Source organism: Propithecus coquereli, unplaced genomic scaffold, assembly GCF_000956105.1.
Source record: "Propithecus coquereli isolate 6110/MARCELLA unplaced genomic scaffold, Pcoq_1.0 Scaffold34, whole genome shotgun sequence".
Lineage (NCBI taxonomy): Eukaryota > Metazoa > Chordata > Mammalia > Primates > Indriidae > Propithecus > Propithecus coquereli.
This window is the reverse complement of record NW_012149063.1, coordinates 3,210,466-3,237,997: the sequence shown is the minus strand read 5'-3', so window position 1 is coordinate 3,237,997 and position 27,532 is coordinate 3,210,466. Positions and strand designations below refer to the sequence as shown.

Below are 27,532 nucleotides of genomic sequence, written 5' to 3'. Positions count from 1 at the left end.
GACAAACTATGAGTGTAATGAGAAAATAGGAACTGATATGCACAAGAGGGCAACAGTAGAACAAGGCAAGGCTCAACTACAAGATCTCTCCTCCTCAGAGAATGGAAAGATTCTAAAATTTAATTTGAGCCATTTTTTGTTATTTTTGAAGTTTAGCTCCAGGTGCCAACGTGCGAAGATGCAGTCTTATCAATGTGGGCCTGGCTGTATCATGGTTAAGAACAAGAGTTCTGACAGCAGGAGACATGAGATACTACTTGGATCTGTCATTTACTAGCTGTATAATTTACAGCAACTGACTTAATGTTCCTAAGCCTCAACGTACTATCTTCAAAGCTAGGATGATAATAATGCTAATCTCAGAAGAGTTGTTCAGAAGCTTAATTGAGACAACATATGAACAGTGTTTAACAAGTGCCTGGTACAGAGCAAATATTCAAATAATATAAATTATTTAAGGGAGGTAAAGTTAAGATGAAAGGCCACAGAGAAATGAAAATAGGAAGAGGCATAGAAATATTGTCGGGTTGAGTAGTATCAACCATATGGTGGGCACGAAAGAAGAAAATTAAAGTTGTCACTAAGGGAACATAGAAAAGGCAAGATTTATTCTAATTTTTAAATTATAAAAGTATATGCAGGCTGGGCACGGTGGCTCACGCCTGTAATCCTAGCTCTCTGGGAGGCCGAGGCGGGTGGATTGTTTGAGCTCAGGAGTTCGAGACCAGCCTGAGCAAGAGCGAGACCCCGTCTCTACTAAAATTAGAAAGAAATTAATAGGACAACTAAAAATATATACAAAAAACTAGCCGGGCATGGTGGCGCATGCCTGTAGTCCCAGCTGCTTGGGAGGCTGAGGCAGGAGGATCGCTTGAGCCCAGGAGTTTGAGGTTGCTGTGAGCTAAGATGACGCCACGGCACTCTAGCCCAGGCAACACAGTGAGACTCTGTCTCAAAAAAAAAAAAAGTATATGCACATAAAAATTTCTAAGGCTGATGGCAACAAATTTATGATAAGAAAATAAGAACATGTCTAATAAGGAAATGGCTAAATTGTGGCACAGTCATATAATAATATCTGCAATTATTAAAATATATATTTTTGACATGTATTATATGGTAACATTTTTTAAAGTATATATTTATATCTATAAATATAGTCATATCACACAAAAAGATGGAAAAATACAGCAAAGTATTAAGAGTTATTTGTGAATGACAAAACTATAAGTGATTTTAACTTTTACTTTAAACTTCACTGGATATTTTCAAAAATTTCTTTAACAAATATGTATTATTTTTATAGTTATTCAAAGTCTTTTTAAGCATACAGTGTTTTTAAAGCTTGTTATACAAAGTATACTAATAGTAGAACTAGTGAATATAATTCTGAGTTACCTTGTAGCTCACTTTTAATAAGGCAACTTTCCATCATGTATAATAGCACAGTGACCATAATATCCAGCAGCTGACATTCTTCGGTTACCTGTCTGGCTAGCTCCTCATTGCTGAACAACTGAACACTAATATGCACAATTCTGTTAGACATTGTGTCTGATTCATGACTTTTCTTCAGTGTTTTCATAATGAAAGCATAATGCTGAACAAAAGTTTTTGTAAAAGCGACCTGTAGAAATTTTTAAATAGAAGGAAAAACACACATTAGTTTAACTTTGAATTTAAGACATTTTTCAATATATTAACATTTTAACGCTATTTCTAGTTGTTGATAATGTCCAAAGTAACTGAAAAATTCTCAATGATGAGGGTAGTCTTTCCCTTTTTAGGAACATTAACAAAATATTATACTTGGATAGTTAAAAAAATTTTAATAGGCATTTTAAATTATTAAAGATTTAAAGCAATTACAAATACTGTGGTTTAAGAATACATAATTACACTTTGCTCACAAATGTATCAATTTACTAAAATCAAAGTAAGTGTCTTTGTTCTATACCACCTACTTTAATAATAAAATCTAAAGTCTCAGCTACAAACCATCACACAGAATTTAATATAATTAAACAAGTAAGTTAATGTGATTACTTCAAAACAAATACCTTCCTTCTCCTATTTGATCTGAAAGCTGACCACTCATCTGACTAAATGCTCCGCAGTATTACTTATATTTACTCTTATTTCCTTTCCGTGTCACATGTACACTTCCTCTGTTGCTTTTTTAGCAGGTATAAAGACACACAAAACAATGGCACTATTAAAGTGTCACCCCTAACCTACACCATAAGAATTACAGCATGGTTTATTTTCTTTTCATACACGGCTGTGTCACTTTACCATAACTATATGATATGGTAGCAGATGGGTTCAGATCCTCTGGGACTACAAACTTCGCCTACCTACATCTGTACATGAGTTAATAACTGTTCTTTAACAATTATGGCCAGCAATTACTCACCCCATGTTTTTCACATGTCTAACCCCACAATCTAAATTCAGTTGCTATCTTTTGAACCTATATTCATACTGGTTTTCAACATATTTTAAGTTATACTTTTTCCTCTTTTTTTTTCAGAACTGCTTATTTTGGGGATATTCTTTTTTTATTGAAGTGTAATTCACAAGGGGCTGCATTTCTTTTGATAAGGCTTCTTATAACTATGGCTGGATGTTTTGCTCTCATCTTCCAAGAAGAGCCATCTTATTTTTTACAGTCACTTCTAAAGCATGTGGTCATTAACTTGAGACTATTTTGCATATGAGTGGGGATACAAATTAAAACCCAAGTAGATCATTGCATGTCACCTCAAGAATGTTGACAATGGAAGGAATACCTTGCCTGTGGTATACTGTCACTTCTAGACTGAAAAGCTGAAGAAGAAACTTAATCTTCTTTTATGCTTAAATCAGAAAAACTTACAGCTAGTATGCTGAGTTTCCTCGTTGATATCAGCAGATGAAGTGAGCTAATAGTGTCAATTCAGATTGAAGAAATTATCTGAATCTTGGTTTATATAGATTTATAATCTACATGCAATACCAACTAAATCAGATAGCTTTTACAGTTCCACACATACACATAGGCTCCCTCCCACCCCCTTCCACATCCATTAGTTACTGTACTTTGTAAACTGGCATTGAAACATTACAATGTTTTGTTGGACCAATTTTATAAACTTATACAGTACAATATCTGTTATTTTTCTGAGGCAAACCAAAGGTAAATTTCTCAAGGTTCTTGCTGCCTTCTTTGGCAGCATTTGATAGAGGATCTTTTATACATTTGTAGATAAAAATAAACCAGGCCTGGGCCGGGCGCAGTGGCTCACACCTGTAATCCTAGCACTCTGGGAGGCCGAGGCAGGTGGATTGTTTGAGCTCAGGAGTTCGAAACCAGCCTGAGCAAGAGTGAGACCCTGTCTCTACCAAAAATAGAAAGAAATTAATCGGACAACTAAAAATATATAGAAAAAATTAGCCGGGCATGGTGGCACATGCCTGTAGTCCCAGCTACCCAGGAGGCTGAGGCAGAAGGATTGCTTGAGCCCAGGAGTGTGAGGTTGCTGTGAGCTAGGCTGACGCCACGGCACTCACTCTAGCCTGGGCAAAAGAGTGAGACTCTGTCTCAAAAATAAATAAATAAATAAATAAATAAACCAGGCCGAGCACAGTGGCTCACACTTGTAATCCCAGTACTTTGGGAGGCCAAGGCATGAGGACTGCTTGAGGCCAGGAGTTCAAGACCAGCCTGGGCAATATAGAAAGACCCTGTCTCTACAAAAAAATTAAAAAATAAGCCAGGTATGGTGGTGTGTGCCTGTAATCCCAGCTACTTGGGAGGCTGAGGCAGGAGGATCACTCGAGCTCAGGAGTTCAAGGCTGCAGTAAGCTACAGTCACGCCACCGTACTCCAATCTGGGTAACAGAATGAGACTCAGTCTCTAAAAAAATAAATGCACCAGATTGCAAGTCCTGTTTTTAATTTTAAACCACATACCAATTTTTTGGTCCTAATTGTGTAGGCTAAGTTAAACTTATTATTGCATTCTATTAACCAATATAAGTGTATTTCTGTAAGCACAGTTATATTCAAACAAAGTTTTAAAAAGCAAACAAATAAATAAACTCAGTTGCCCCCATTAAACATTCTCATAGCACCTTCTTCACCTTCAGAGGACTTAGAACTATTTGTAACTACATTATTTATGTCTGTAATTGTGGGTTTTTTTTCCCCACTCGGCCCCCAGCAATTGTGTTTTTAATGCTTGCCCCTACCGTTCCTTCAGACCAAGTGCCATGTAGAATTTCCTTGCGTATTCCACTGAGTAATGCTGCTTTGCCACAACGTTAATATACTGTGCTTTTTGTGCAGACTCTGTTAGCAAGACAAGCAGCACATGCTCATTCATACTATTACATCGATCCTCAACTGATCAACACCTAAGTGCACATATAGGAATAACATTCATCTGGTGTCGGGCAGAGGGGAGGGGGGAGGAAGGAATGGGTATATACATACACAATGAGTGCGATAAGCACAGTCCGGGGGATGGACATGCTTGAAGCTCTGACTGGGGGGCGGGAGGCGGAAAGGGCAATATACATAACCTAAACATTTGTACCCCCATAATACGCTGAAAAAAAAAAAAAGAAAAAAGAAAAAAAAATCCTCAGCTGACAAATGTATCAAAAAAAATTTAGTAATAAAGAGGCAAAGAAAAGAAAGCAAAGTTCAGAAAGCAGGGAAAAAATATAGGAAAAATATAGACACCTTATACTCTTGATCTGGAAGCATGTTGAGTAAGAAAGTTACCATCTTCTGGGGGAATTCATACTTTATAGTCCAAAACAATAGTTCTTCTAGGAAGCTTTTATGCTTTAAAACATCCATTATGGACTGATCTGCATAAGAAAATGAAAATTTATCACTTAATGATTGAAGTTGCTCATCTCATTTAAACTTATTATAATTAATAACCCATTAACCACAAAAACCAGAATGTATCTAAAAATTAAGGATACCCTTTCAATAATGCAATAATACTGACAACAAGAAGTTAGGTTTCTGTAATTTGCACAGTATATAAGTAACAAAACATTGAATCCTTATACTTTAATATAAAGAGGTTATTAAAAAATAATTATGTGTCCTTAAACATAAGCCATTTATCTAAAATATCTACTAAGATTCAAAAAAATGATCTCGTAAGAGAAATGTTTATGGTACTTAATTTAACAGTAATAATAATTTTAAGCTAAAAGTAAATAGTCAAGGACATAATAAAGTCCAACATTATTTAAATTTTTAATTTATAGAAAAAAGGACAGAAATCTTTATAGGATTCAATAATTCATCCATTTCTTTAAAATTAGCCTTTATAGGCCAGGCACAGTGGCTCACGCCCGTAATCCTAGCACTCTGGGAGGCCAAGGCGGGCGGATTGTTTGAGCTCAGGAGTTCGAGATCAGCCTGAGCAAGAGTGAGACCTCGTCTCTACTAAAAATAGAAAGAAATTAATCGGACAACTAAAAACATATAGAAAAAATTAGCCGGGCATGGTGGTGCATGCCTGTAGTCCCAGCTACTCGGGAGGCTGAGGCAGAAGGATCACTTGAGCTCAGGAGTCTGAGGTTGCTGTGAACTAGGCTGACGCCACAGCACTCTAGCCCAGGCAAGAGAGTGAGACTCTGTCTCAAAAAAAAAAAAAAAAATTAGCCTTTATAAATGAGATACTAACCTCACTAGAGAAAATTACTAATACATTGCTTACTCTGATATATAGAAGTATCTACTTTTTTCTGGTAAGAATACACCAGAAAAATTACAGGGTGTTTTAATCTGCTTACTTTTGCTGGGTTCAAGATGCCCTCTGCATGCACAGAGGAAAGGGGAAATGGATGTCCCTTCTGAATAAAGGTATTCCAAGAAGAACAGCATTATCTACGAAGAAAGTCTATTTCTAAGGACAAGTGCCACTCCTTGAGGGCTAGTCTGTCTCTTGTAAAGTTCTGCATCCTTGCCACATTTAGTCAACAGAAAGTCTCAACAGGTATAATATGATAAACTACATATTTTGAATATTTTAGCTCTTTCTCTCACTTCCTCTAATTGTTTTTCCTGCAAATTAACTAGAAAATTCAATTAATCTTTGTCAGAGGAAATGATCTTGAGCTATTGCTCTAAATCATCAGCTCTGTACAACGACATCGAGAGGATACAGCAAGTGTCAACTATGGATGGATTGGCTCAGCAACACTGCTTAAGCAGGGGCTAGATTTAGATGAGAGACTTGAAAAAACACTATTACACAGGTCAAAATACTCAGGTACAGCCTTAACTACATCACAGTTCAAGGCGTGTTGCAGGGTAACCTTGTAGAGTTTTTTCAATTAACTCTACCCCAGTTTCACAGTTCTTCTATTACTGGATAATACCTTCACATCATATCTCCTCAGGTAATGGGTATAAAACAGTTAAGCTCAATATGTCATCATTCTCTTGATTTTTTTATAAAACATACTGAGTTTACTAAGGCTTGAATCAATTCTTATTAGATACAACTTTAACTCAGTTTTTTCATTAATAATTAAGGGAAAAAATGGCACCAAAAAAATCCTATATATGCTAGAGATATTATGACTTTAACTACAGAGAGACAAAACAGTTTCCCATCTCCCTAATTCCACTTCAGTGGTACCATTAGTATAAGCAATATATAATAGGGGTTAACATCTAAATACAATTACACTATACATATCTTTATTAGAAATTAAGTAATTATTTTTCATGTCTCAGAGTTTTTTACTTGTAATCTCTTCCTCCTGAAATAGATCATTCCCAGGGCGTGACAATAAAAACAGAAATAAGCAAAGCTTGTAAGAAATTAGGTAAAATATGTTAAAAGGGACTCACTGACAGATTTGAGGCCAAAAAGTAATAAAAATAGGGCCTAAGAGACTTAGGTAGCAGAAATGTAAAAATTACAATTAAACATTAGAATGCAATCCACAGCACGTTGCTGTACTTAATTTAATTCCCACAATTCACTTAACACAAACATGACTGAAAATTTCAGACTACCAAAATAAAAACCTCACAGGCAAGTGCTTAACGTATTTACAAAGCTGAACAAAACTAGTACCGTTAATTTTAGAATTCATAGTTATGACTCTGAGAGCTCACATTAGCCAAACGAAAAGTCTGAGGCCACCGTAATTATTATTAATTGTCAAGTATTTAAAAGATATATTAACTATGTTTTAAATCAATAAAGCAATCTGAATACCCCAGAAAAACTGTGGCTTTAGCTAAAATGAGGATGGCTGCAGTTATGCAGAATTCAGTTTTTCTATGTTCAGACAAAAAACAACTAGCAATGTCTTCATTTTTATTTTTAAAATAGGTAATATCAGTCTCCTAAGATTTTAAAACACAAATTATATGCTTTATGTGTAACATTAGCGAAATCTGGTTAGGGATATTTTCTATTAGTTAAGTTTGACTATTTACCTTTAATTCTTGTCATGAGTTTTAACAATGCCTAAATTACCTTAAGTCAAATTGTAAAAAGAGATTTCTGAGAAGAATCACTATGCAGTGTAAATGCATGTCTAAGGCAAAGATTTGAATTAGACAGTCGAGTTCAAGCTCTGCCACTCACTAGTTCAATAATCTTGATCATACAGTTAAAGCTCTCTTAGTCTCATTTGCTTCATCCTTAAAATTTAGGTTTTGAGAATAAGCAGTGATGAGTTTAGCATAGTGCCTGGCTTCTTGCCAATCATTACATATTTTATTTTCAGTACACTTTCCAACTGTTGAACCAAATTCTTACAAAAGCTAAACCACTCCCTGAACTTGAGATATATTCGAAAGCAAGTCTCTTTTAGGCAGGGTGTGGTGGCTCATTCCTGCTAACCTAGCACTCTGGGAGGCTGAGGCAGGTGGATCGCTTGATCTCAGGAGTTCGAGACCAGCCTGAGCAAGAGCGAGACCTCATCTTTACTAAAAATAGAAAAAAATTAGTCAGGCCTGATGGCTCAGGCCTGTAGTCCCAAGCTACTCGGGAGGTTGAGGCAGGAGGATCACTTGAGCCCAGGAGTCTGAGGTTGCTGTGAGCTAGGCTAACGCCACCACACTCACCACACTCTAGCCTGGGCAACAGAGCAAGACTGCCTCAAAAGAAAAAAAAAAAAGGCAGTCACTTTTGAAAACACCTGGAGTTCTAATTCAAAAAGCTGTTTCTACCATGTATAAACTTAAACCAAAAACGATAACTGATCAAGTCTTAAATTTCTATACTACTTTTTACCACTAGAGGAAGGAAGAGAAGGCACTCAATCCAAACCCACATGGGAAAAAAATTTAGGTATAAAACTTAAGTCTGCATAAAAAGCACCTTCAGTCAGTGTATGACCAGGCTGAGGAAAACAATGGCCTCTTACACCATAGCAGATATTTTTTAGGCATCCCTAAAGCTTAAATGCAAGTATGTTCCTAACAATCTGTTTCAACTCACTTGTGTCACAAGGACTCAGGTAAATACACAGACAACTCTGGAAGTTAAAGAGCCAGCTAGTCATATGGGTTTCTCATTTCCTTCAGGCATCATAGGTTCTTTGCTGAGCCAGGAGGAAGGAGAACATGTGTGCATGTGTGCATCCTGGAATGCAGATAAAATTTCATAACCTTTGCTAGCAGCCCATGAGTTAAATGCAGCAGCATAAGTAACTAAGAACAGACATAGAAAAGGAGGCTTCATGTTCAACCTTTCCAGGCAGTCCTGGATATTCCACAATATACACTAAATCAGCAGGAGTAAGAATTTTCTTTTCATCAAAATAATATTTTAACCTCTAACAAACTACACTAACCCAGAAAACAGACCATGGAAATCCATGGCAAAAATCCAAAGCACAGGCTGCCCACTAATCACAAGTACTCTAAAGAAGCTTTTAGTGAGGGTCAAGAAAACAGTGGTTAAAAGCTTAGGCTTTGGGATTTGAATTAAGGATCTACCTCTCATTAGCTACGGTCTCTAACATGCCTCCGTTTCTCCATTCATAAAATGGTAATAATGATAAAACCTGCTTCATACAGTTACTTTGAGAATTGAATGAATGCATGTGAAGTGTTTAGCACATACAAAAGCTTCAGTAAATATTAATCATTATTGTTAGTAATCTATTCCCTCACCATAGGCATACCTACTTCCTCCTTTAAGCAAGCATGTATGAGTCCTTACTGAGTCCTTACTATGTGTTAAGTGCTATTAATTCATTCCCATTCTGTCTGTCTCTCTTCCTTGCCTTTCCTTTTCCACTTTTGAAATTGCATGATTTTGATTATGAAAGGATATAAACCAAATTAAAACTTCACACCAAAAATATTGGATCCAAATCAAGTAATCAATGAAAAGACCTCCTTTTTGGGGGACTCAAATATGATAAAGGACATTTTATGATGAAAACAATGAACAAAATCCCAATAGTAAGAATCTTACTTATTTTGGAGGTCCCCACAACCAACCCCTTAACAACACTTTTCTATCATTAGATAAATTTAATAACATAACTCTCCATTCAAAACAGTTGTGATGTCAATATGGCTAGCCCATCAAGTATTATTAATTAAACCTTTTTAGAAGTGTTTTATTCAAGGAAAAAAAACAATATAAATACCTTTGGTGCCACTACTTAGTTTTACTCTCTTTCTCTTGCCCAGACCTTGACTTCCATCCTGATCATCCTGGAGGAAAACAAAATTAGCATTATATATAGTCATATTCATAAATGTGTACATTTTATATAAATATAAATGTGCTTATAAAATTATGTTAACATATAATAAATGCATGCTTACATACTATTAATGTATTTTACTTTGTATGTATTTGTTATAATAAAATACCTTTTAATGCTAATTTTGATTTAAAAATATAGTGAAATATCCCTAGTATTAAAATACAAGAACTCTTAAACTTAATCTTTGCTTCTAATGGAAGACTCTTAAACACCCCTAAATGCCAAATAAAAGTTTTCCTAACCTTATAAACATAACATCAAATGCAAAAAAACGCTAAAAGGGGGAGTGGGAGAGATTATCACAGGAAGGCAAGTGAGAAGGGGAGAGGACTAAAACAATGAATAGAGGAAAGGTTTTGAAGTGTCTAAGACAAAATGAGTTCAAGAAATCAAATCCTGAAAAATAAGCACAACGTATTAGAAGCTAGAGTTGAGATTTAAAAAATAATAACAAATTAAAATATGCACAGGAAAAAATCCAAGAAGGAAATGCAAGCATTTCTGCTCACATGTGAATATACACATTCCTGAAAAACCTCACATTAAAATAACAAGGCTTATGAGGAAAAAAGGGTAAAGGGCAGACCACACACAACCTATTCAAGTTTGTAACCAGAAAAGTAACAAAAGCAATAATTGGTACCTGGAGAGATATATTTGCATACCCAGGCAAACATCTTGAGTAGTTTAAAGCTGTCTCAAAGAATGTCAACACTGCACAACAACAGTGAGAAAGCTAGCCAGCTGAGACAATGCAGAGGTAAGAGAAGCAAAAAAAGGAGGCTGCCACTAGTGAAACTGAGAAAGCTAGGGGTGCACCTCTTGGGGAGGAAGCCCTAGATGCAGGTGCTCATTTCTAATTGTCTTAAAATAATGCTAAAAGGCTCCTGCAGCCTTCACAGCAGAGTTCAGGATTTTTTCCTCTCCAGTTAAAGGTTATTGACTCTACCCCAGCTCTCCTAAACCAGGGAATACTGCATATGAATCAACAACTTTCATGTTATACTGACATCTTTTCCCTATTTTTCAAATGCATATGAGCCAACCAGTATTATAAAGACATGTACAGCAGTATTTTGGTATATAGTTAATCGGTTGTGCTAGCAATGGTGTTGGTGGCAGGTTAGAACTGTAGTATAAATTCCCAGATACTTTCTCAATTAGAGACCATCAAATCTCCAAAGTAGAAAAGTAGCCTCAGCTTCATGATGCACCTCTATTACTGGTACAGCTTTCTTGGCCCAAACATAGTAGCCTTTACTTCAGGAGTCTATTGAGTTCAGCATCAGTCCTCAGGGGCCATTCTCTGAAGTTTTCCAGAGCTATCACTTAGCTCATTCAGCATTTACGAGCACGTGAATATGCCCTCTCTGTTAACCTTCACCTTTGCTAGGCCTCTATGGCCGTCTACCTGGCAGCAGGACTTACAGTAAAACTACAGTCTCCTCCTCCTCTGCCACTCTCACTTTGCCCCTGGAAAAATTCACCAGAAGGACATTCGAAGCTTTAAAAGACAGAAAACAGACACAAAAATGTTAAATCACAAGACAGGGCCCAGAGAGTTTTGAAATTTGAGATTTGAGCTTAAGGCCACTTATGAACTGTTCTCCCAGATCTGAAAGAAAAGACAAATGGGAAAACATGACATGTCCCAGGTTACAAGTACTAGGATAATTTCAAATATAAACTTCCCATGAAAAGACTATCCCTGATCAAGTGACAGTCACAGCAATATTAAGTTCTACAAATTTCCCGGCCTTATAGTCGTAAAGGAAAAGTAGGCTTAGCAAAGTAAAGGAGGGAAAAGTCATTCCAAGAAGAGAAGACAGCATGAGCAAAGGCACAAAGACAGAATTCTGGAAACATGGATCACTGAGTTGGGCCTAACATCATCATTGTAAGTACAGCAAGGAAAGGAGATTATCTCCATCTAAACTGGTGGGAAAATGGGTACCTTTGTACATTTATGGTGAGAATATACAGCAGTATAATTTTCCTAAATGCTAATTTGCCAACGTGCATGTCAAAAGTCTTTAAAGTATATTTATCTTTGGAAGAGAAATTCCAGGGCTAAGAATTTATCCTAAAGAAATAATTAGACAAGTGAATAGGAACTATGTTTGTACCTATTTATCACAATGTTATTTATGATACCAAAAAAAAAAAATGGTTTTGGCTTCCCACAGAAGAGGATTAGGTAAATGTAGTGGAACTGAATCCATCTCAACCTACCTGTGAATTAGCAGCAAGGTTTGACATTACCACTCCAATAATACTGGACCATTTGAAACAAATCAGCAAGGTAAAGAAACTGGAGAGATGGGTTCCTCATAAATTAAACAAGCATCAGAAGAGAAATCGTCTCGAAACTTGCCTTTCTTTGCTGTCACTACATAAAAGCAAACCATTTCTATACCGTATTGTTACATGTCATGAAAATGGATTCTTTTTGACAATCGAGAGCATTTGGCACAATGGTTGGATAAAAATGAAGTTCCAAAACACGCTCCAAAACTGAATATTCATCAAAAAAAGCTAATCGTGTCTGTTTGGTGGTCCAGCACTGGTATTATCCACTACAGCTTGATGAAACCTGGTCAAGCGATTACAGCAGATGTCTGCTGCAACCAAATGTACAAAATGATGAGGACGCTTGCGATTAAGCAACTGAGATTGGTCAATAGAGACAAGCCAAACCTCTTGCAAGACAACGCTCAACCCCATGTCACACAAACAACGCTGTTCAAACTACAGAAGCTGGACTTAGAAACTCTGCCATCCACTGTATTCACCAGACCTTGCAACAACTGACTACCACTTCTTCCAGGTTTTAGAGCACTTCTTGCAAGGAAAAATATTCAATTCTCAACAGACTGTGGAAAACACCTTTCACAATTTCATCACCACTCGTTTTCCAGGCTTCTTCGCTGCTGGCATAAACAAGCTACTGTTAAGATGGCAAGATTGTGTCAATAGGTTAGGTGCATACTTTGATTAATTGTACTGCTTCTTGTTTGAGATATCATAAACTACACTTTTGATTCAAAATCAGACATTTCATGTTTAATGACCTAATATCATACCTGCACCATATGAAGAAAAGCAATGCTAGAGTCGTACATTCACTGTGATCAGATAGATGTCAAAAACTATTATTATAAGTGAGAGAGCATGCTATTTAAAATAGCATACGCAGTATAAAACCATTTAAGTACTGATGATATACACAAATAAAAATCTGTTAATATAATCCTTGTTATCGATGTTGAAAGCTATCAGTGAGAAAAGTAAGTTATAAGGGAGTATGTATAACACGAAATTATTAAAATATACTATATATAAAAATCTGTTAGAATACAGATGTTTACAATGAGTCATATCTAAGTAATAAAAGTTTTAGGTAATCTTATTATCTCTTGTTAATATTTATTTTATATTTAATCAACAATGAATATGAATTGAAGTTTTTAAGTCTGATTTCCAATACTACTAATAATTGTCACAATTTGCTCAAGATTATGGATTACTGTGTTATATATTTAAAGTCCCACATTTTTATTTTGAGAAAGAATAATACTTTTAAAAAACAGGAATAATTCCCAACAGCGGGAATTTCAGGCATTAAAGAAGATGAAAACAAAACAGTTACCATGACCATAATTTCTCATCCCCCGAAATTCATGATGGGGAAGTTATTCCCATTTATCCATGAGGAAGCAGTACAGGACCCTGGGAGAAGATGATGTTCAACTGACAAGAGGAAATAAATTGAGCTGGCTTGGTGAAGTGGCTCACACCTATAATCCTAGCACTTTGGGAGGCTGAGATAGGAGAATCATTTGAGGTCAGGAGTTCGAAACCAGCCTGAGCCAAGAGCAAGATTCCGTTTCTACAAAAAAATAGAAAAATTAGCCAGGCATGGTGGTACATGCCTAGTCCCAGCTACTGGCTGAGGCAGGAGGATCGCATGAGCCCAGGAGTTTGAGATTGCTGTAAGCTAGGCTGACACCACTGCACCCTAGCCCAGGCAACAGAGCAAGACCCCGTCTCAAAAAAAAAAAAAAACACTTTCCAGACCTCAACTAGTCCCTGTGCAGGGAAACAGGCACCACTGGTACATGTGTTTCAGGCACAAAATACAGACATAGGTCCAAATCCTTTTGAACAAGAAACAAGAAAACACAAGACAAGAAAGTCCAAGAAAATCAGGTTCCCCAGTCTGCAAAATCTACAGATGGTTTCTCAACCTAAATTAACCGTTCTTTCTTTGATGAATTTACTAGGCAGATGAAAAAATGTGAGCTCCATATAAAGAAGTCAAATAAATTCACAGCTGATTAAAACAACACTCAAAGAATGTTAATACAGCATACACAAGGCTAGAAGGAATCTTTAACATATCAGGTTATAAAAATAAAATCCAGGCCGGGCACGGTGGCTCATGCCTGTAATCCTAGCACTCTGGGAGGCCGAGGCGGGCAGATTGTTTGAGCTCAGGAGTTCGAAACCAGCCTGAGCAAGAGCGAGACCCCGTCTCTACTAAAAATAGAAAGAAATTAATCGGACAACTAAAAATATATAGAAAAAATTAGCCGGGCATGGTGGCGCATGCCTGTAGTCCCAGCTACTCGGGAGGCTGAGGCAGGAGGATTGCTTGAGCCCAGGAGTTTGAGGTTGCTGTGAGCTAGGCTGACACCACGGCACTCTAGCCCAGGCAAGAGAGTGAGACTCTGTCTCAAAAAAAAATAAATAAATAAATAAAAAATAAATAAATAAAATCCAACGGAGATCTTGAAAGATCAGAACAATAAGATGAAATTTAAAGGATTTATGTAAGCTACTATAATCTAAGATTGTTTGCTTTAATTCAACTTGAGAAGTACAAAGCAGAGAGGGAGCTCTAAATTGTCAGCTGTAATTTGGTGGGAGAGGAAACTTCAGCATTTGATTTGACCACTGTGGCTCCTGCCAGCAGTGTAGGATAGCTGCTAAAAGGCTAACAAAAAAACCAAGGCCTTAATGAAGACACCATATGCTTATCAAAAGATGTTCCATCACTATGCACTGAATCAGAACATAGATTTTAAAGGAGAATGAATTTACTAGACAGATGAAAAGAATGAGCTATGCACAATAGAGTATTAAGTAACTAAAGGTAAATATTTAAAGAGGTATCATATAGAAATAAAAATCTTTCCAGAAGGCAAAATAAGAAAAAAAATATGTGAAAGTCACAATATTTAACAAAATATTAAGAATGACTTCCTAATTATTAGAGCTATCAAACAAAGGAGTAAGTTGCCTCATAAACTAGGTAAGCTCCCTACCATCGGAAGTGCTGGAGGCTTATCAATGGTCAGGAATGTCGTAAAATCAATTCCTACACTGGAAAAGAAATACATTAGATATTTCTAAGGCCTTTCCCACCAAAAGTTTATGTGATTCCCCACCCAATCCTTCACCATTAATGTAATTTATGATAACAGATTAAAATTAAAACTTGTACCTCCAAAAGTAAAATTAATTTTATCTATTCATTTATAAAAAGCATCTCTGATTTTTCATTTCAGTAATCGTACTTCTGGCCGGGCACAGTGGCTCATGTCTGTAATCCTACAGCACTCTGGGAAGCCAAGGAAGGAGGATCACTTGAGGTCAGGAGTTCGAAATCAGCCTGAGCAAGAGTGAGACCCTGTCTCTACTAAAAATAGAAAAATTAGCCAGGCATCCCAGTAGGAACCTGTAGTCCCAGCTACTTGGGAGGCTGAGGCAAGAAGATTGCTTCAGCCCAGGAGTTTGAGGCTGCAGTGAGCTACGATGACACCACTGCACTCTACCCAGGGTGACAGAGAGAGACTCTTGTCCCAGAAAAAAATAATAATAAAATAAAATAATTTTTAAAAATAAAATAAAATACAGTATGGCTTTAAAAGCCTTAATGAAATTTTTAAATGGCATAAAATAGATACTTGCTCAAGAACATCTATATCCAAGTATTCTTCCTCTACCACACTCTTTCCGACCATCTTATCCCTTCATCTATTTTCTCCCTAATCTATTCCATTCTTTATTAATTCTTGCATTTTTAATCATTTTAAGTCATATATATAAATGCTTTGAAAAGAATAAAAGTACAATAGAAATGTAAAATAATGACAGTTTTTAAGTGAGCAGGTGGAAATTCTTATATTTCTCTCTAAATAAACCACACAAACTCAATTAACTTGCTTGTTGCTTATGATATCTGGCCCCCAATGGAATTTTTTCCCATGTAGGCCACGGGTGCTAATAAAATAATGTTTGCCATTAAGAAATAAGAAACGGGCCGGGCACGGTGGCTCATGCCTGTAATCCTAGCACTCTGGGAGGCCGAGGCGGGCGGATTGTTTGAGCTCAGGAGTTCGAGACCAGCCTGAGCAAGAGCGAGACCCTGTCTCTACTAAAAATAGAAAGAAATTAATCGGACAACTAAAAATATATAGAAAAAATCAGCCGGGCATGGTGGCACATGCCTGTAGTCCCAGCTACTCGGGAGGCTGAGGCAGAAGGATTGCTTGAGCCCAGGAATTTGAGGTTGCTGTGAGCTAGGCTGACGCCACAGCACTCTAGCCCGGGCAAAAGAGTGAGACTCTGTCTCAAAAAAAAAGAAATAAAATAAAATAAAATAAGAAGTAAGAAACAAACAAAAATAAAAGAGGAAACCAGTGGTCTTCAACCTTTTTGGCACTAGTGACCAGTTTCATTTCCATGGGGGCAGGCGTCGGGGGTAGTTTAAGCAGAGATGGAAGCACAAGCGATGGGGACGGGGAGCAGCTTCACCGGCTTGTCTGCTCGCCTCCTGCTGTGCGCCCCCTCTTCACCCCCATTCCTAAGTTTCATGGAAGACAATTTTTCCATGGACTTGGGTTGGGGGATAGAACTCTGCGGCCTGATCCCTAACAGGCCACTGATGGGGGCTGAGGGCCACAGGGATAGACGACCCCAAGAAGAGACTAGCAGAAGAGTAACAATACTTGCGTAGCTTTAGTATTAATTAAATTCAAAAGTATATTTTGTTCCTTAAGCTGCAATGAATGACATTAATAGTAAAATTTTAGTATATTCCCTTTTGCTTTACAAAGGTAAAAATTAACTCTCTAAAATATCTTAAACCTTAAATATAAGCTTTTATCCTCTTGATTTACAATAGTAACTGTTATACTTAAGGAAAACTTTGATTTTCATTAAAACCCTACAAGAGCCATTACTGGCTATAGCGGTATTTTATTATTAGTTATAGTTTTTCCCAAGAGACAAGTGCCACTGAAATGGATAAAAAAACCTGTAATTAATTATTGGTATGTTATTTAGCTATAATCACTAGTCATCCCAAAAAGAAAAAAATAAAATAAAACAAACACACACATACAGAGAGAGAGAAAGAGAGAGAGAGAGAGAGAGAACAAACACACACATACAGAGAGAGAGAGAGAACCCAGGGAAAAGAATGGCTAATGTCACATCCTGGTTGTAGAAATTTTACAATGTGTTTACAAGTTCTTTTGACATTTCTCCCATCAAAGGGTGGGATCTATATCACCTCCCACTAAATCTGGACATATTTTGCTACTCACTTATAACTAATAGGATACAGTGGAAGTGTCACTATGTAACTTGTAAGGCTAGCTCAGAAAAGGCTCTATGGCTTCTGCTCTTGTGCTGCTCAGTCTGGGACAAGTCAGTCACTACTTAAGATGTCCAACTTGAGACCATCATACTGGAAAAACCACCTGAAGGCACTCTGATCAACAGCCAGCAGAGCTCCTTCTGGACAGTCAGAATTAACTGTCAGTCCTATGAGTGATCCATCATAGATCTCCAACTCAGTTTAACCTTCAGATGACTGTAGCTACAGCCAACAACTAAATCAACCACATAAGATAACCCAAGTGAGAAGTTCCAGCTGTCCTTCCAAATTCCTGAGTCATAAAACTCTGAGCAAAATAAAATGGTCATTTTAAGCCACAAAGTTTTGGACAAATTTGGTGCATAGCAATAGTAATGAGAACAGTGGTCTATCCACTTTACAGAAAGAACACTAGACCGGCAGGTAAGAAACCTTGTATCCAATTTCAAGTCTACCAATAACTAGATGGTATTCACCAGCCTGAATCAATCAGTTAATTCTATGGAATTCAGTTTCCTCATTCATAAATAAGACAAACAAGAGGAACTTTAAGGTCCCTTTTAGCTCTAGAATTCATAATTTTTACAGTCTTTGAAATGCCTCCTCCTAGTTTTCATTTTTGTTTTTGTTATACCACATGACTTTTCTATTTCTAACTCAAGACTTGAAAATAGGTTCAAAACCACAAATCAAAGACTTTGTAGTACATTTATCAACATGTAGTACATTTATCAACGTATCGAAACATACGTGAATATATATTTTACATAAAAATTATGATCACAATCATAATTAAAATAGAAATTTTCCTGACTTTATCACTAAAACCTTTCTGTAATTGGCCCTGGGTAATGGTCTTATCTTTAAACTTTTCTATACTTTACACCTTAAATATGTACATGTGTGACTTTTAAGATCAGAAAGAAATATGATCTATTAAAATTTAAGATACACATATGCTGGGACCTAGCAATTCCACATCTTAGAGACATATTTGCACATCTGCATAAAAAGAAACGGAAGCATTCTATCTTGTAATAAAAAATTAGAAACTAAGAAAATGACGAGATAAACTCTAGTGCATTAACATTTCAGAATACTACACAACAGATGGAAAGAAGAGAATACAAAGATTGATTTACATAACAGATTACAGAGTAAATAAAAAAAGTCACAAATAGTGTAACATTTATTTACTCACGCACACTATACAGTTCCATAAACACATAGTTATTTAATTACATAGAAATGGATCTGTCAGGGACATCCAAACTATTAACTGTAGATACCCAGAGAAGGGACTAGTGTTAGAGAGGATAAAGGGGAGACTTTTGTTTTATCTGAATTGTCCAGCAAAACAAGTACAATGTATTTGCATATTACTTAGGTAATCTTTTAATTAAATTTTAAAGATAAACTTCATTGCCTTTAAACCATGTGTTAGTAAACTATTCCCTCTGGAAAAATCAGCAGAAATTTCTATAGTATGACCTACAATAGCTCAAAATTCAAATACTTGAATCCGTTCTACTCATAAAGCACTAGGATAGAAAACGTTTTACCAAAAGCCAAATGTATACCTGGTCCATGATAGGGACTTTATATATACCATTTAATTCTAACATTAAAATTATCACCAGTTTTTCATGAGGAAACTTATGTTCAGAAGTTTAAAAAGATAGTAAAAAGCATAGGGATAGTATCAGCCAAGATTCAAATTTAGGTCTGCCTGACTGTAAAGCTCAAGTTCTTTCTAGTACACATATCATGCCTCCTTGGGGAGTACCTGAAGAATTAACTGTATAGTAAAAGGAAACAAAATTATGTTTCTGATGTTTCTCTTAAAGAAAAATTAAAGTAGATATCCCTTCAATTCACCTGCAGCTAAACAACTGCACTTCAAATCCTCAAGTTTTCAGATGCTCAAATAACTCCATTTTTATCCTATTAGAAAATGTAATAAATATATAAACTATACAAAGTATTTATTTATTTTTTGAGACAGAGTCTCACTCTGTTGCCCAGGCTAGAGTGAGTGCCGTGGCGTTAGCCTAGCTCACAGCAACCTCAAACTCCTGGGATCAAGCAATCCTTCTGCCTCAGCCTCCCGCGTAGTTGGGACTACAGGCATGCACCACCATGCCCAGCTAATTTTTTCTATATGTTTTTAGTTGTCCGATTAATCTCTTTCTATTTTTAGTAGAGATGGGGTCTCGCTCTTGCTCACGCTGGTCTAGAACTCCTGAACTCATACAATCTGCCCACCTCGGCCTCCCAGAGTGCTAGGATTACAGGTGTGAGCCACCGCGCCCGGCCTTATACAAAGTATTTTTAAATAGACTAAAAGTTTAATTATAAATTATGATTTAAAGGTCAAAGAGTCTAAACTACTTTTAAATATATAGGTTAAATATACATCACATGCTCTAAAAGTGAGTCTTCTCAGCTACTATTACAAAAATAGTATATTATGAGAATAGGGACTGAAATGAGGAATTTTAAAGTCAGCATCAAAAAGTAGTCACCATGATATTCACAGTGAGACATAATCATAATTAAGGACCAAATGATCACATAAAACATATTATATACAGAAGTTGCTGAAACACAGAATCGAAGAGGAAAGAATGCAAGAAACAGAAGAGAGGATCTAAAAAGGAGAAGATTAGAAGTAATAGTAATGAAGAAAGGAGCATATTTCAAATCCTGATATTGCCCTAGAAATTACTTTTCCAAGAGATTCATAAGTTCCCCTTCACTCACTCACTCACACACACACAAGCATGTCCTTCTAGCATCCAACCATAAAATATGATATTGTTGCAATGCAGTTATGTACAATTAAAGTCTCCAGTGGAAATGTAAAAGCTAAGAGTTTAAGCCAAGACAAAAATTACCATCACTTCTTTACTAGACAGGAGAGAAAGTATCTGTGCTGAAAATCAGTTTTTTACATATCCAGCAATCAATTAAATTCATGAAAATAAAGAATTGTTAGCAAGTCTATTGTTATGCATAATGCTTGGCATGATAAAAATAATATGAAGGTTCTAACCTACCATATAAATACAAACATAAAACCATAGATTTTGATTATTCTAAATCAAGTCAAGATGTTTAAATTATTTTAATAAAGTGTTGTATAATCACTAAACCATCGTTATGCAATAATTTCTAAAGTTTATATTGGCAATAGATATAAATAAGGCACCTATCCTGTTTGGCTGACTTTAGCCAATGGGGTACCCATTCATCCATTTGTATTCAACTCCTAATCTTCCCAGAGCTTGCCTTTTGATAGGCCATTCTGCCTCCCCACAAAATGCCCTTAGTGCAGAATAGCACTTTAAAACCACATCTATTATCAATTATTTCCTTCGGTAGCATATGAAGAATTAGCATTCTCACTCCCACCATTCCCTTCCCCACGTTCAAAATGGAATTATTTACACTTTTAGTTAAAATAATAAATTATATAGTTCTGAAAGTCTACTTTAAATATTAGTAAGTTTTCCCCATCTGTCATTATACCAATATTGTTCTTAAAGTAACTAATTGAAGTTAAAAAAGAAAAATTTTTAAGCTATTTACACAAATTTTTTTAATGAATTTATTTTATTTCTTTAGCAAACATAGATATAATGTTTACAATATGCCAGGTACCAGTGGTCTAAGTGCTTACACATATTAATTCATTCAATCTTAATAATATTCTCATGAATTAAGTACTATTATTATCTCCATTTTACAGATGAGGAAATTCAGGCATGGAGAGAGAAGTTTAGACACTTGCCCAAGGTAACAGTACTAATCGGTAAAGGAGCCCAAATTCAAATCCAGGTAGTCTAATTCCAGAGTCTAACTCCTCAGCAGCATACTGAACTACTTCTCCAATCTGATGAAAATACATTAAAATTGCCCAAAGTGAGACTCCACAAAATGTTACATTTTGCAAGAGCCTTTTGACAGGGGAAATACACTACCATAAAATTTAAATTTTAAGGCATTTCATCAATTATAAGACTTACATAACAGAAACCATCCTTTCAAAAGGAGTGTATTTGGCTTAGTTCATACTATATTATCAAGTCAAAATGGATTTCCAAAGGAAAAAAGATGTGTATGTTTAAATGTAATTTAACTTTTTAGATTTTAATCATTAAATGTATTCTTAGAAATATGGAATTTAAATTTTATAAGCATCAAGAACATAAATAAGTAATAAGCTGATTTTTCTCATAAATTATGTAATAAAATATAGAAATGTAATAAAGGATTTATTAGAAATATTTATTATTATTAAAGACTATAAAAATTGAAATTTCAAATTGATGGTCTATTTCTCAGTACTTTGCTTTCTTTTAATAATCCTTGATATATAAGCTATAACTTTATTATGAGATAGAAAAATAGTTACATTTCATATTCTTTCAATAAATTATTCTAGACAAATCTTTTAAACAATTTCATTGTACACATGACAACTATACGGATAAATTTGGGGATACCTTCTGAAGAGAAATCTCTATCTTTTTCTATCTCCCACTGTATTTTGTTTGTTCGTTTTTTGCTAACAGAGACACTGCTCTTGCACTATCTCCCACTTTTAAACTATGAAAAGAGAAATGAATTATAAATAAGAACTAAAAATCTAATTGTAGTTCTTGTTCTCTAAGTAACTGTGTGATCTAGACTTCCTTCAGAAGCCACTCTGGGCTTCAGTGTCCTTGCCTACAGAATGAGAGACTTAAACTAGATAATACCTATAAATCTGTACAGTGCTAGAAGTCTTAAAATTTTTAAACTTTAAATCTCACCTCATCTGAAGAATCTACTTGTCCCAATGTTCCTGCTGCCCCTGCAAAACCTTTAGAGGGGAGAAAAAAAAGTTGCCTTTCATAGTTGCCATATATTGCTTTACTTTAAAATTACTTTGAGACATACAGATACAAAAAAGCAAAGTAGGACACCTCATTCTGACAGTTACCTTGGCAAAGTTCAACATTTATCTTGAATAAGTTTGGACCTAGTAAGTTGATACTTCAATGGGAAATCTCCATTGAAAACCCAGATTTAATACAGTAATTACAAATGGTGTTTCAAAAGGATCTCTTTCTCTAATCTCTAATTTTAAACCATTGTTTACTTAAATACTGAGCTAGTAAAGTTTGGGGCTACTCTTGAATAGCAACTGTTACATTTTTCATGAGTTAGAACCAAACCTTAATAAACTAACCAAATTCCATTTAAGGAAAATGCATTCTCTGGCCAATCTATTCTTTCGTGCCTCTAAATTTTTACTAGTTTTACTACTTTTCTTACAAAGAATGACAATGTTTTAGCTCAAAATAAATTTCTTCAACAACGAGTAAAGTTTGAGGGGCTTCTTTAATACAGCAAAGTTACTACTGTTCAAATTAAATATTTAGACAAACCTTGAACTGCCAGAGTACTAGTACCAGCAGATGGCTCCTGCATACCATATACAAGCTTATCCTCAGGATATGTAAGTCCAGAGCTCTTCAAAGCTATAAGGTACTTTTCATGACTTTTCTTTGCACAAGCATTTTCTCCATGACCTAATATTTAAAACAAACTTAAAATCAGAAAAAAAAATATTCCATTCAAAATCTAAGTACAATCATCTCATTAACTAATATATATAAATAAAATTGGTGAATATTCTAATGGAGGGAAAACCCTAGAATGAATAATATAAAATAGCTTCAGATAATATTTTTCTGCTTACGTTTGGCATTAATAATACCAGAATGTATAGCATGTTTATAAAAATAGTGAAATCTACTAACGAATTGAGCATCTAAAATACGCAAGGAAATATATATGCAAGGAACAGGGGGTTCAAAGATTAATAAAGGAATGATCCCAGCCTTCCAGGAAATTGAAAATTAGTGGTAAAGAAAGGCAGACAGGTAATACAATAGATGATAATTATGAAGCAGGCTTCACCATTTAGTTTGACAAGATATACCCAAAGCACAGTGCTGAGAAAAAAAGGATTCCTAGAGGAGATACTACCTGAGTGGAATTTTCAAATATTACAAATGAAATTACTTTTAATTCCTGTTTTACTAAGCTTTTTATTATATATTTAAGAATTACAAGTATAATTTCTATAGATGTAACAGTTGAGAGTAATTTATTCCCAAAAATATTGAAAAGTTTAGGTTCTATAAACAATCCTAGAACCTTCATTATAGCACTTCAGCTTATTAATTATTGACAATTTTCTCTTTTGTTTTGTTTCTTAATATACTATGGAGGATAGCATAATAGTAAAAGAAAAACAGATTGATAGTTCAGAGTTCTTTAAGAAAAAATTATCCTCTATATGAAAGCCAAATCACCATGGCATATGTCACTTCTTAGGTAGATTATACAATTTAAATTAAGCTCTCAATCACTCTGATTATATAAATATACAAATGAGTTTAATATTTGCTGAGCTTTTCTATGTTTCTGTTCTTTGCTAGCCTCAATAATCGAAACAGAATAGTTTTGATGGGGTTTTTTTTTGTTGTTATTGTTTGTTGTAATTTCCAATCTCTATCTGGGCTGGTTTTAAAAAAACAAACTGCAACATAGATTAAACAAACGGGAATACATCCCTCCCTCAATTAAAGTCCCATATTAAAAACAACCACCATTAGTTTATAAAGAATAAAGAAACTTCAGAGTCCTACATAAGAAATTACTAAATGTCTCCTGAATAATAAAAGCCAGGCACTGATCTCAAAGACAGATGAAATTTTTGTAATAACCTTTTAATTAACAAATATATTTCATCAACCCCTCATAACAACCCTGAGAAAAATGAATGTATAATCACTTTTATAAGTGAAGAAACTGAGGCTTAGAAAGTTAACATAGCTAGCCCAGTGAGTGTGCAATCACAGTAGAACTGAAGCTAGACTGCAACAAACTTTTGAATCAAAATCTAATTTGATTTCCATCACTAAAAATAAGCTAACAATTGTTGTTGTTTAATTTCAAGAAATAAGAATTAAAAAGAATTGTAGAGAACTGAGTGAGTGAGTGAGTGGCTGGGTGGGTGGGTGGGTGAGTAAGTGAAAAAAAGAGAAAAAAAAGAATTGTAGAAATAAAAGAGGATAATTACCACAAATCATTCCTACGATATACATTCTTATAATGATTAAGAACAACCTGCCTGTTGTCTTTCCCAACAGTTGACAGTTTCTGAATAAAGAATCATTTTGTAGGCTGAAGAAAAATAATGGACAGCCAGGTATAAATTTTACTTCCCTCCAGCTTCATCACCAAAACTCAAATACAAGCTAACATCATCTTTATCCCAGACTGCTGCACTTGAGCTGCTGCTTTTCTTACCCCTTCCAATCTATTCTTGGCAAAACAACATTTTTTAAAAACACATATCTTTGAGGTTGAAACTGGTAAAAGAATAAAAATAAAAGAAAAAAAAGAAAGAAAAAGAAAAAAGAAAACACATATATCACTTTTAAGCTTAAAATATTTCCATTACTTCCCACTATATTCAGAATAAGATATTAATATAAAATCTTACACGGCCCATGAAGAAGACCTACCTGGTCTGTATCTAGTCTAATGGGGTAGCCTTTTTTTTTTTTCCTCTGTTAAGCCCTCCACCTGTAAGTCAGGGGTAGCCTTATCTATGTCACTATCCCCCTATATTCATTTCACTTCAACCATACTAGCCGTTTTAGTTTCTTATTAAAAAAATAAGTAAATAAGCTCAATCCCATCCATAAATATTGCTATATGCTGGTCCTTCTGCCTGGAAGCTAGGAGGTGTCTAGGTGTGATTTTTTTTCTTTTATTTTATTTATCCTGTTTGAAGCTCCATAAGCACCTTGGATCTATAAATCAATGTTTTTCATCCAATTTGAGGAACTTCAGTCATAATTTCTTCAAATGTTTTGGGACTTCAATAACATGCAACTTAGATTATTTGATTCTAATAGGTCCCTGAGGCTCTGTTGTGTTTTCCTCAATCATTTTTCTCTCTGTTCTCTAGAATGGATAATCTGCTGATGTGTCTCCAAATTCACTGACCCTTCTATCCTCTCCAATCTGCTGCTAAATTCATCTAGTGAATTTTTCAATTCAGTTATTGTACTTTTACTATAACTTTCAGTTCTAGAATTTCACTTTGGTTCTGTTTGATTACATTTATTTGCTAAGATTCCTTCTCATTAACATATTTTCATTTAATTCTTTGAATATATTTTCCTTTAATTTCTTGAGCATACTTACAATAGTTGCTTTAATGTCTTCACCTGCTAAATCCAACATCTGGGCCATCTCAACATCAATTTCTAGTGACTAGTTTGTTTTTATTTTTTCTTGAATATAGCATACAATTTCTTATCTTCCTGCATGCCCACTAGTTACCATCATATACTAAATATCTTTTTTTTTTGGAGACAGACTCTTGCTCTGTTGCCTCAGCTAGAGTGCCATGGCGTTAGCCTCACAGCAACCTCAAACTCCTGGGCTCAAGCAATCCTCCTGCCTCAGCCTCCCGAGTAGCTGGGACTACAGGCACGCGCCACCATGCCTGGCTAATTTTTTCTATATATTTTTGGTTGTCCAGCTAATTTCTTTCTATTTTTAGTAGAGACGGGGTCTCGCTCTTGCTCAGGCTGGTCTCGAACTCCTGACCTCGAGCGATCCTCCTGCCTCGGCCTCCCAGAGTGCTAGGATTACAAGTGTGAGCCACCGCACCCAGCCCATATACTAAATATCTTAATGACATATTATAGAAGATTCTTAATTGTTAACTTCCTCTAAAGAGTAGGAATTTTTATTATAGAAGCGAGTTCAATTACAGGCTGATCACCTAGAACTCATGAAGGCTTGCTTTTACACTTTGTTAAGGGCAGATCTGTAGAAACTAAGGTGCTCAAAAGGCCCTCTAAATCAACAGAAATCATCTCCAAACTCTGCCTCTCTTGCAGATACGGTCAGGGTTATAGGCTTTGTTAAGGCTAAAGTAGACCTTATTCCAAGGATTGGCTTTCTAGTCTCTCAGCTACATGCCTGGAGTATTAGTATTAGCAAGGAGGTCTCTCCAATCAGGTTGGGGTGAAATTCCAATGTGCCCAACACTGCTTGACCTCTCTTGATATCTCTATTTCACTTCTAACCCCACAGCAGTCACTCTCTAGTAGCCTTAGGTAGTCTCATCCTGTACATGTGTAATTTAGTCCTCAACCAAGCACTTTCAGGGGTCCCTCACAAGTCTGCCCCTGCATATCTCAGTGTTCTACCCAAAGAGCACACAGTTTCCATTGCTTCAGCTGTCTTAAACCGCACTCTCTGCATCCTTAACTCAGTGGGACCACCATGATCTGCTTCAATGCCAGCATGCTGTACTATAGTCAGGAAGCTGTCCCCAGCCAGAGAGTCAAAACAATTATGGAGCTCACCTCATGCTTTGCCTTTCTCTCAGTCTTGTGCTGCCTGTTGTCCAATGCTTAAAAATACTGGCCTCATCTTTTATTCAGTTTTATGTTGTTTATGGCACAAGAGCTAGTCCAGCAGCCGGAAGCAGAAGACAACATCTTCTACTTGGAATCTAACCCCCATTACTACCCAACTCCCCTCACCCTCCAGCCAAATGACTTTCTCTCAATCATTAGGATTTACTTTAAATGTCACTTCCTCAATGAAGCTTTGCCACCTGCCCTGCCACTGAAATCAAGTCTCCCATTTATAACCACTCGCTCTACCTTTTCATTGACTACAGTTTATAATTATACAACTTTTTGGTTTGGGAGTTTTATTAATGTAACCTCACTCACTAGACCATAAGCTTTATAAAGACAGAGACAGGATTACATGGTTGACTGTTACCTTCCCTACCTCATGCTCTTGTGTCCAGCACAGAGCCAAACACATAGTGGGTACTTAATAAATATCTGTTGAAGAACTAAATATATTAGACGAGACTATTTCTAAATAACATATGTTAAACAATACATATGAAAATTTCAGGCCGGGCGCGGTGGCTCACGCCTGTAATCCTAGCTCTCTGGGAGGCCGAGGCGGGTGGATTGTTTGAGCTCAGGAGTACAAGACCAG

At 35.8% G+C, this 27,532-nt stretch overlaps 1 protein-coding gene across 1 annotated transcript in view; it reads right to left on the bottom strand.

Annotated features, from left to right (window-relative positions):
• UBR3 (ubiquitin protein ligase E3 component n-recognin 3 (putative)) overlaps window positions 1–27,532 on the bottom strand; it is a 201,642-nt gene that overhangs the window by 130,162 nt on the left and 43,948 nt on the right. Inside the window, exons 4-8 of the mRNA XM_012650681.1 lie at window positions 22,864–23,007; window positions 22,246–22,295; window positions 9,640–9,706; window positions 4,730–4,860; window positions 1,399–1,627 (exon numbers count right to left, since the gene is read on the bottom strand). Coding sequence (XP_012506135.1) covers window positions 1,399–1,627; window positions 4,730–4,860; window positions 9,640–9,706; window positions 22,246–22,295; window positions 22,864–23,007 — 621 coding nt within the window. The remainder of the gene's footprint in view (window positions 1–1,398; window positions 1,628–4,729; window positions 4,861–9,639; window positions 9,707–22,245; window positions 22,296–22,863; window positions 23,008–27,532) is intronic.